The sequence below is a fragment of the Monomorium pharaonis genome, chromosome 11, assembly GCF_013373865.1.
Source record: "Monomorium pharaonis isolate MP-MQ-018 chromosome 11, ASM1337386v2, whole genome shotgun sequence".
Lineage (NCBI taxonomy): Eukaryota > Metazoa > Arthropoda > Insecta > Hymenoptera > Formicidae > Monomorium > Monomorium pharaonis.
This window is the reverse complement of record NC_050477.1, coordinates 12,746,475-12,758,416: the sequence shown is the minus strand read 5'-3', so window position 1 is coordinate 12,758,416 and position 11,942 is coordinate 12,746,475. Positions and strand designations below refer to the sequence as shown.

At 26.7% G+C, this 11,942-nt stretch overlaps 1 protein-coding gene across 1 annotated transcript; it reads left to right on the top strand.

The window, feature by feature from the left end:
- The first annotated feature begins 79 nt into the window (after window positions 1-79).
- On the top strand, window positions 80-5,686 carry LOC105828518 (sulfotransferase 4A1). Its single transcript, XM_036294178.1, has 6 exons — window positions 80-525; window positions 1,146-1,245; window positions 2,017-2,182; window positions 2,492-2,612; window positions 2,707-2,801; window positions 4,808-5,686. The coding sequence occupies exons 1-6, from the start codon at window positions 318-320 to the stop codon at window positions 5,108-5,110; spliced, it is 993 nt and encodes a 330-aa protein (XP_036150071.1). The 5' UTR covers window positions 80-317; the 3' UTR covers window positions 5,111-5,686.
- The last annotated feature ends 6,256 nt before the right edge of the window (window positions 5,687-11,942 follow it).

The window sequence follows — 11,942 nt, the reverse complement described above, 5'->3', positions numbered from 1 at the left end:
AGTTAAAAATATAAAGCATACAAAATATAATTTATACTTTATTTTACAAAGTCTTGATTTATTTTATATTTCACCGAAATATTTATCGATATGCTATATTCAAAAAATAATATTTACATACAAATATGAAATTAAACGTATTATTTACGTTCTCATATTTATGTAAACACATTGAGCAGTTTGTCACAAAGTGAACAAGTGTAGGTCTACATCGTCGCAATAGTTTGTTTTTTCAGATTATTAGTCATAAAGGCAGTGTCAAGTGAGACTCCAAACATTACAGTCGACTTTGTAGGCAAGAAGGCTGCTACTAAAGCATGTCTTTTAAGGATTTAATAATGAAACGTGTCGAGGGTGAACTAGCGACTGCATTATTAAAATTCTTTCCACTTCACAAACGTGGCTTTGTTAAAGTCGGTCAGAAAAAATGGTTCCTGCCGTATAGGTATGTTGAAGATGGCGATAAGATATATAATTTTGAAGTTCGTGCAGATGATACATGGATTGTTACCTATCCTAGATCAGGTAAATTGTTTCTCTATTAGATTAAACATTCAGATATCATGCAATGCTCTTTAACTTCTCGTATATTTAAAAAAAGATAAGAAAAATACGATATATATTTGTTAAATATAAATAATAAATTTAAAACTTTTATTTACGCGCGAAGGTGATGTTCTTTCTAACGTTCAAAATATATGTTAAGAGAACGTTCCAGAAATAAAGAACTGTGACAAAGCATAATCATTAAATAAATTGTTTTGTTATTATCGAAGAGTTTACATTGAAACATGAAGTCAGAAAATCGTTTTTTTTTATAGAAAGTAATATGTATAAAATCACGTACATTTTTTGTAATAAAAAAAAATAAATGCGTGACACAACAAATAAAATGCAAAATTATGAAATACATGAATCATGAAATGGAAGAAAAATATATTTGGCAATCAAAATAATTTCTTTTATAAGAAGTTTGAACACTATTGTGTCCTAAAAATTGGAAATGAATTTAATATTTTGAAAAGTGTTATTAAAAAATTGTATATAATAAAATTGTTAAAAATAATTTAATTAAGAATCAAAAATTGTACAATTTTATGTTATTGAGAAAAATACTAATCAAATTTATATACTATATTAATTAGGTACAACGATGACACAGGAACTTATATGGCTGGTGGCAAATGATATGAATTTTAATGAAGCACATCAGAGATATTTATTGGAGAGATTTCCTTTTATAGAGTACAGTATATACATTATATACATGTTTTATTTTAAAAATTATATAGGATTATTATAAGATATATTAAGATAAAATTAATATATATTTATATCAGTAAACAATTTTAAGGAAAAATGTTTTAAACGCATAATCTGTGGAGAACAAATGTGGAGAACAAATGTGGAGAACAAATAAAATAAAAGATATATATATGTATATCATTATGTTTTAATGGAGTTATATGGAATTTTTATATGGAATTTAAGTAAAACTTTTTACATAAAGAATTCTGTGGTGATTCTGCATATAGAAGTATTAATGTAAAATTGTAAGAAAATAGACAGTTTTTTAAGTGTTTTATATTACATTATGTAAATCATAGATTAATTAATGTAAAGAAAACACATAACTGCTTTTAAAGAAATTATCCAATTTGCAATATGCACATATTTGTGAAAAGCTAGTTGTCTTATTTACAAAAATTGATTTATGTTATTTACTTTATGCATACGTAAAAAAGTAAGACACAATTAATTAATCCATAATAATTTATATTGTTCTATACTTTTAGAACTAAAAATGAAAATTTTTAGAGAATTTTGTCAGATCAGAGTCCGTTTTAGATGTAATAAAAAATATATAAATTTGATCTTTACTTCTATTTTTATTTTATTTCTATTTTTTTCTTGTATGATATACAAGATATAATATATATAATAATATGGAATAAAATAATTGTTATTTTTTTATTATAAAACACTTCTATATCAGAGGAATGTTTCTTTATTTAGAATAGGAGCACTGTATGATGACTATATGGTACCACAATACATTTCTGACAGGATTAATACAGAAAAACATAGCATCAAATTTGTACAAGATCAGCCTTCGCCCCGTTTCATTAAAAGTCACTTGCCATTTGAGTTGTTACCGACAGTTGTAAATAGCACTTGCAAGGTATATTCTGAATATTTCGTAAGTTAAATGCATATTATATGCTAAACATATATAAACGCTATATTTAAAAAAACAGGAAAAAATAATCAACTTTAGGAAAAAATTAAAAAATTAACAACACTTCAAAATTTAATTTTAAACTCGTCAAAAGATTTATCATGTATTATATATATATACATATAGTAGAATTCAATTGATTTAAATAATGTGTAAAGGAAAACAAATTATTATTTTTTTACCTTTATTTATGTATCAAAGGAATATATTATAGAAAGCGAAGACATTTTTTAAAGGCTATTTTTGTTATAGATTATCTATGTTGCGAGAAATCCAAAGGATGTAGCAGTCTCATATTACATTTTCCATAAACATTTCATGGATTTTCAAGGAACTTTTGAACAATTTTGTAATAATTTTATGAATAACAATGGTAAGTGCAAAATATTTGTAATAACGAGTAGTTTTTTTCAACTTAATGTACTTTTTCTCAGCCGCTTTAAGATTATAATCTTGTGTAATTTCAGTATTATGGAGCCCATATTGGGAACATGTGAAGGAAGCTTGGAAAATGAGACACAGAGCAAATATGATGTTTATCTTCTATGAAGATCTGATAAAGGTGAGGAAATTTAATTACTACAAAAAATTTTCTATATAAAATAAGAAATTTTTTTATATATATTATCCGACATAAGTTATTTTGGTTCTCGAAAGGGGAAAAAAAAATTTTCCAATTTTAGGTAATACTTTAATTTTCGAATATTGTTAATTCTAGAACGCAATATGCCTTTTGTCACGAAAACGATGTAATGGGTATATTAACTTTATCCGTATCTATACACACCTAAATTAGTGATATAAATGTAAGGATTTGAATCTTTTTTTCTTAATTTAAACTTTAGACATAAAAAAAGGAATATCCTAGATAGAGTGCCATAAGTATTTTAGTTCAAAAGATATTTAGGAGAAAACAACGACGTTCTGGGTTACACAGTAAGGACCTGAGGATTAATTATTATTAATAAACAAATAAAATAGAAAGAAAAGCGATTTAAAGAAAATGTAATTTCTTGAAAAGTATTTAAGATTAGAGGCTAAATATTTTTTACATGTCAAAATATAATATATATTATTTCATGATATTTTTAAAACTATTTTGAACTAAACGAATTAGTGTAAGACGTACACTAATTTATCTTTATCTGTTATTATAAATTTGTTATTTTGAATTTTTTAAATCTTATATAAATAAGCTTAGATGACAGACTCCGTTACACGGCTTCGTTAATTCAGGCACAAACCCATAGAGGAGAAGGTATTAATATGGCCAGTGCGAATAATATTGCCTCCCATATTATCTCCGTTATTAGCTGACGAATTCTAGTAATTATTTATGATTTATGATCATATATCATTTGTTTAGTAACCTACTATTATATAATGACACTAATATATAATAAAACACAACAGTCAACGTTTGGTATAAGGCATTTTTACTTTTAAGTATTTCGCAAATTTTTTAAGGTACATTTTAACATTTAAGTACACGTACTTTCTCATTCTTTTAAGCTTAACTGCATTATCACCCAAATGTATGTACACTTGAGTACTTTCTTATTATTTAACTCTTTATTTGGCTGTATATATTTCGAGTTATACAAAATTAAACGATGATATAGGATGTTATCAATATCATCTAAGTGTGCTAGTAATATGGTCATTTTTGAGATCTCCACATCGACAAAATTTCTCGATAAATCGATTGAAGGCTTAATTTAAGGTTGTTAATTTTTTTAAATCCTTTATATGAATAAGATTTTTTAAATTTAAGATATCTTTATTTAACTTCCATTAAATATTAATAAAAATCACCTGTTTCAATATAACAACTTATTTTATATAAATACATATGTTTCTAACAAAATACTGTGATCTTTTTAAACAAAACCAATTTTTTTACATTTGTTTTTGTAGTGGCCATATTACCATCTCTATTTCTCTTCGGCCCATTATGCAGCATCGTTACATTTTCATAAATAATATATAATATAATAAATATTTTATAACTTTGAATTGAAAGTCTAATAAGCAACACTTTGACGAATATAATGTAAAACTTTAACTCAAAACATTGATTATTAACGAAGTTATTAAATAAAATATAAATGATCAGTGGCCATATTACCACCTTCTCCTCTAATAAAAAAGAGTTATATAATTATGAAATAAATTAAAAATCTAAATAATAAAATACATTCTTATATATTAAACAACAAAATTCATAAAATTAAAATGCTAAAATTGAACATTTAAAAAATAAAGGTAATTTAGGAATTAGAAATTAAAAATAAAGAGTTTATTTTAAAAATATAGTACTTTGTATAACAAAGGCATGCAAAAAGTCGGCTTTTTTAGCATTCTTTTAGAATATGTCTACTTGCATGAATACTAAAAGCCGATTCATCTGTGTGGCACACAATATTTTTTGTCAATTTCTTCCGTTTACCAAGTAATTTAAAATAAAAAAAATATTTCTTTATCTTTAAATGCCAAATTGGAAAAGGCGACTACTGAGAAGGTTAAAGATAATACGGTTAAAAATTAAAGTTTTTTCTTTTTGCATAGGATTTACCGAGGAATATAAAAGAAATTGCTGCATTCTTTGATAAAACTTACACTGATGAACAAATCAATAAGTTAGTGGAGCATTTGAAAATAGAGAATTTCCGCAAGAATCCTATGGTCAATCATCCAACTTTGAACCAAACGATGAAACCGGATATGTTTATTCGGCAAGGAAAGACGGATAGTTGGAAAGAAGTATTAGCACCAGAAATCGACGACAGATTTAATAAATGGATTACCGACAATTTAAAGGACACGGATTTAACTTTTCCAAATTTAGTTGAACAATACAAGCAATTGTAGTTACAATTTATAAATGTTTTGTTTTAACTATATTTTAAAGAAGTAGGCTTATTTACTGATATAAAAAGAGATTTAACGAATAGATCGTTAGCAATTTAAAGGATACGAATTTAGCTTTTCAAAGTTAGATTTGTAGAACAATATAAGCAGTTGTAATTGTAATTTATAAATGTTTTATTTAATTATGTTTTAAATAAGCAGGCCTACTTATAATAAATAAACTCTTACACAAACAACTTTTATTATTACAGTTTTTATCTTCTAATAGATAACTTAAATCATGCAGAAAAATGTTTTTACATGTTTTTTTTTTACACTTTTAATCATTTTTCATACTTTTATTTTTATTATCATATTGGCATGCACGTTATCTCACAGTAACTCTCGCAGAATCTCTTTATATACAATATAAATAAATTTTTGACTCGCCTAACGTGTTTAATTAAAAAAGCTAATTTTCTGTTAAATTAAATGAGTCCGTCCAATTATTATTATTGAAACCAATCAAGAGTTTTCGAAACAAATTGATGTGGAGACGATAAGATGATCTAATTGAAATATACGAAAAAGTGAGATAAATCTTCTGACATATACTATTAGGGGAATCTTGTATCTGATGATCTGATTACTGCGTATTCTGTGATGTTCCACGAAGACCTTTATTTCGGTCTTATCTGTCTGCGCAAATCTCATACTCTGAATTAACAATCAATCATTTGTCAAAACTCTTAGGACTACTGCAGTAGTCGCTGAACAATCATCAGTAAGTAATTATTTTTAAAAATTAAAATGGTGATTTTAAAATAATAACTTACAAATTGATATACTTTAAATCAAATTCTTATACAGATGTAATTAAAACAGTTTACGTGAGACTGTAATCATATTAAATTTGTAATTGTTTATTGATTTAATTAAATTTTGTATTTAATTGAATTAATAAAATCATTGCTGATGCTGTTGCGTATTTCGAATTTCAAAGAATATTAAAGCTTGATCATTATTTCATTGTTTTGTCTTATTAATAGACAGCGTGAATAGTTGCAGTAGTACATAGTGCAATAATACATTTCTTATTTTGGTTGTGTTCCAAAATTCACTGCCGGTACTGACAATCTATAGATCTAATTTACACCGAGTACTTGGTACGCGTATCAAGTACTACATCGATCCATATCAAATCACTTGATTCACTCGGTATAAACGCTTGCGGATTACTTTAGTGCGCTCTGGTCTGATATTCCTCAATCGCGAGTATCAGACCAAGTTGATACGCGTATCAAAGATGTCAGCGCGCTTAATTCGATTCAAATTGGATCAAGTGTATACTGCCGCTGCTGTTGTTAGATTGAGATTAAAAATTAGAATTTTTAATTAGAAAGTTAGAATAGAAGTTTTTATATCAACAGTGAAAATGTCATGTAAAAAGGGATGGAACGGTGTAAACAGGGACATATCAAATATTTAGTCCGCACTAACTTGATGCGCGTACCAACCGATTTAATGGTGTAAACTAGACCATATTTATGTCACGTGTACTATAGATTTTCAGCACTGGCAGTAAATTTCGAAACGCAGCCTTTGTCGCATGCTTATCTTTATTGTTTTATGCACGCTTTTCTTTGTTATTACACTCGCATACGCGCCATCTCGTAACACGCATACAGTAACATGTACTTTGGTAGAATTACCGACGGTTCGACGCTTTTGTGAATGTATAATCTTTGCTAACTTGTCCATTTGTTTTCTCTAAAAAAGAAACACAATGACTTTTTACACATTTGTAATAAAAAGTATAAGTATTTGCAACCAATGCGATTTTGCTACAGCCATTCGCCTTCGGCTTGTGCGTTCACTCTCTGCATTAGTGGACAATGGCCGACTTTTCGCACTTGTTACACAGTATACTATTAATATTTTATGTCATTTATTACTATTTCTTGAGATGCTATTAAATTAAGAAGTTATCATTTTTGACAATTATATCATGTGATTTATTTTTTTCTACAACGAATAAAAATAGAATTTTATTGTGTTTTTTGCAAACAAAGAGAATCGAAAATAGGCACGCGTTATGTGGAGATAGGTGCGAAAAAGGGCGGGGTAGGTGAATCGGCAATGCTTTGTAAACTCTTGCCTTGATGTAACCCAGAACACCTCCTGCGGTCGACGATGTACGGGAAGAAAGAGAGAATGAGAGAGAGAGAGAGAGAGAGAGAGAGAAAGAGAGAGAGAGAGAGAGACAGCAGACATATATATGTATAAACACTCCTACGGTACGGTAAGAACGTGGCTATTCTTGGTAGGGGAGGAACCATTTCCTTTACACGTGAAAACGAATTTCCACGACATGGAAATTATAGGCCGACTTCCAAACATCGTAATTTGATCGTAATTGCAGCATTACAATCAAAATTGTAATTTACAAATTTTTCATTTGCTTATCTGCGACTTAAAATTAATCTCTTACAAAATGTTTTTAAACTATTTAATGCATAGGAATAAGTTTTTAAGTAAATTTATCTAGTTTAGAGACAATTCTTTTCTTTTATTTAAATGTGTGACAGAGTTTTTCATAAATAAATATTGACAAAAAAATATTTTTTCTTTGCGATTATAACTTGAATGTTAAAATAATTATCTAGAAGCTTTATTTTTATATAATAATTATTATTATGTTAGTAAAAATATAAAATAATAACATATTACACTGACAAAAAGATAGTATAAATATAGGTGACATCAAAAATTAATATAATTTTATAACCATTTTTTAGTGTTAATTATATTTAAATATATTATGATAGTTACAATAAATTTTGCTAGTAACCTTATATGTTACAACATGGATTTTTAACTATAATTATTTAACATTTAGTTACAGTCAGTACTCTATATATATCAAATACTCTTTTCAGTGTAACTATTAAGTATCTAAAGAGATTTACGGAAACCCGATGAAAGCAATCTCTTTCTATTATAGATTCGTCACATTGAATATTTATAATGCATCTGCACATCTTTTTTATGGGTTTTAACACATATTCACGTAGTTTATCGTTTCAGTTTATAACAGATAAATGTTCCAAACACAATTCATCCTCTAGCGATTCATTACCTTTCTTAAATCGCTTAAATCATTTTTATATTTTATATTTTATATTTCCTTTCGCTAACAGTGTCTTTGCCATACATGTTACAAATCCTGCATTTACTGCTGTATTTTCAAGTTTAAACTTATATAAAGCAAAAAAGTACGAGTTTTTAACTTTTTGCTAGCTATCTTTAATGTCACATAAACAATGAAATGTTGAAACAATTCAAAGCTGTACATTATGTATATGTATATCAACGACAAATTTAACCTTCTGCTAACTTGATACTAATTAACTTTATTACATGTATAAATTATTGAAGTTTGACTTTAATTTATTGCTAAGAAATAAATCACACAAACTGTTTTCGGTACCTAATAAAATTGTACTTTTTTTAAGTAAAACTTCTGACTTTCAAGTAAGAAACTGTTATAAGTGGCAAAATTTGTTCATATTAAAACAAGCTTTACTACAGGGTTGAGAAAGTTATTTTCTTTTATTAAATTAAATTGAAGTTAATAACTTATAAAGTTAATTTAGTTACATTAAAAGTTGTATAATTTAAAAAGTAACTTAGTTTAAAATTGCATTAAGATTAAATTAGCTTATTGAGGTAACTTAAAAGTTTTAAAAAACATTTTTATATTAAATTAAAATGTTGTAATTTTTTAAAGTTAGATTCTTCTTATTATAACAGTTACAATATGAATCATTAAATATATTTAATGAAAAGATATTATAGAAATATTTTTTTTAAGAATAATTTTTATAAATTTTTATCTTAAGAAAAAAGTTAATAAGTTAAAGTTTATCTGTTTAAGAATAATTAATTGAAAAATATAAAATATATATATATAAATAAGAAGTTAAAAATTAACTTACTTGAAATTTATTAAATTAAAAGATAAAAAAGTTATTAACTTTCTAACTTTGTTATTTAACTAATTATTGTCAAATTCTACTTTGCTAACACTTTAGTTTGTGAAATGCAGTTACCTAAACATTCAGTGACAAATTTAGTACGCAGTTGTAAAATCATGCATAATTTTAGCAGTAGAACTCGTAAATAATTCCTACTGCGAAATCACGAGCGTACAGAGAATTGTTTTCGAGACAGAATACTTGACAAGGAACGCCGACGTCGGAGAGCGAAGGGTTAACATTGTGGCACGCTAAATATGCGAGAGAAATACTCGGAATATTTACTTCCTCACAATAGACAGTACCGACCGCTCTTTCTTCCAATCCGAATATTTTGATTTCATCAAATTAGAATTTACTTGATTTAAATTTTACGTGATACAAAGTAATGAGTAACTTTTTCTTGCTTAAGATTTTTTTTACATAATATAAGATTAAATTTTGACAATAAATACATTTGTGATTAATATATATACAAAATGTCCTAAAACATGTGGGTCAATGCTCGTAAAAAGGTAGAAGGGATCGAGATGAACATAAAAGTCCAATTTTGTCTTGAGTTAGTTCCACCAATAATCGAGATATTAACGTGTGGAATCTGCAAATAATCTAATTAATTTTTATCGTAATTGTAAACAGTAAATTAATGAAAGCTTATCATACATTTACGATAGATTTTTTCTTCCGTGTTATGGCTCGAGCGGATCGAGCTCTTCCCTTGGTGTGCTCCCATTCGCATAATTTGAAAAATTAATACCTCAATTATTTGTAAATCTAACCCAAGACCTAACCCAAGACAGTAAATTGGACTTTTATGTTCATCTCGATCCCTTCTACCTCTTTATGAGCACTGACCCACTTGGTCAGAGACGCCCTATATATATATTCCTAAGTTAAAAAAATTTTTTTATATAATTTGTTTATTTTATTGTAAAATAACATTGAATTTTATGGGAAGAAAAGTTTTAAGTATTTTAATCGCAATGATATAAGATGAGAATTTAAGAAAATTTATATTTACAAAATAGAAAAATGAGTTTACAGAATATTTTGGAAAAAAAAATAAAGTTTTACCGTATAATTTTCATGTAAGAATATGAAATGTTTTTAAATTATATGTATAATTCTTTTAAATGTAACATCATAGTGTAAATATGTAATAATATAGCTTGTCACTACATCTGAGTTATTATTATAAAAATTTTTTCTAATTTTTTTCATATTAATATTTGTTAATTGTAAAAAAAAAATTTTAAATAATAAATAATAACTTTTGCCTAAATTTTATTTATTATTTATTATTTGAAAAAGCAATTTTTAATTCAAAGAGATTTTAGCAATGTTAAAAACTTCTTTATTAAAAGATAGATGTACATTAAAAGTCAATTAATTTAATTTATTTGTTAAACTGAAAGACTTTCTTAACTAACGCGCCATTTCCGAAATTTATTCCATAATCTACTTGAAAAAATTTTAGAAAAATTTAACACGTTTACAAAATTTAAAAAAAGTAACACATGCGATAAACTATGTAATTTGATAAAAATAACGATATTATTAATGCAGGCAATATATACATTGCCGAAGATAGTACAACTTGTTGCTTACATCAGCATTGCGATTCAACAGTTGACGACGAAAGGAGGATCATAGGATCGAATAACAAAATACAAGGCTTTATCAGCATCGGAGAAGCCGGCTGAAATGTTTACGGCGGAGCAACAGCAAAGCTCAATTATTAACATTCTCAAATCCTCGTGGACGTGCACGCTCATGCATAATATGGTGCCACTTATTACCATAAACACACGGCTCGTCATCGGCTCGATAATATCGATCTCGAACTTCGCGATCACTCATGTACAATACACAAAACCGACAATGTTGTCTTCGTTTGGCTTATCGAATCATTGTTTAGGTATGACGAACTGATGGATCGACGCCATCGGGAACGATTACAAATATTTAGTCTCAGAAGAGTCAAAGTTCCTAGTAGCAAAGAAGCTAAAAATTAATTACACCGATTCAATGATTAGAGAATAAAATATTTAATTAAACGGATACTCATAAATTAGAATTTACCCTGATGAAATATTTCTTCAAAAATTTTAATAGGGAGTATTATAAATCTTGTATGTATAATGCTTATAGTGTCTCCATTATTAGGCGACTTTTTCTTCAATTTTTATTCATTCCCTTTTAACTCCGCAGAAACCTCTTGACCATTTAGTTAATAAGATCTTGGCTTACAAAATTGTTTCAGGAACACAAATCGTTCTTCGGAATAAACAAAGACGATTGATTGCATTGATCTCTCTCTCTCTCTCTCTGTTTTTCTTTCGCGCACAAAAATAATTATTAAATTATAAATTTAAAATGTTTATTGTTAACATAGTTAAAAAAGATAAAGTATAAAGGAAAAGCGTAATCACTTCCACTTATATTTTAAATTTATGAAGATTATTACAAATATTTTTAATTTTCTTTGATTTCTTTTTCTGAAATTATAAAATAACAAGTAACAATTTCTAAAAAAAATATTAATTTTTTCATACTTTTTCCAATAAACACTCACTAGTATAAATATGATATAATATACTTAAAGTGTATGATTTAGAATTAGTATAGATATAAATAATAAAAACGATTCTTCTAACAGAACATAGAGGAGAATGTGTGTGCGTGTATGTGTGTGTGTCATGAAAAATTGTCTGATTAAATTATCATTTCTAAAAATACCAAACGGATATTTAGATTGGAAAAAAATCCGACCTTTACTGATGTATTACGTTTTACTATAGGAATGAAATCATCGG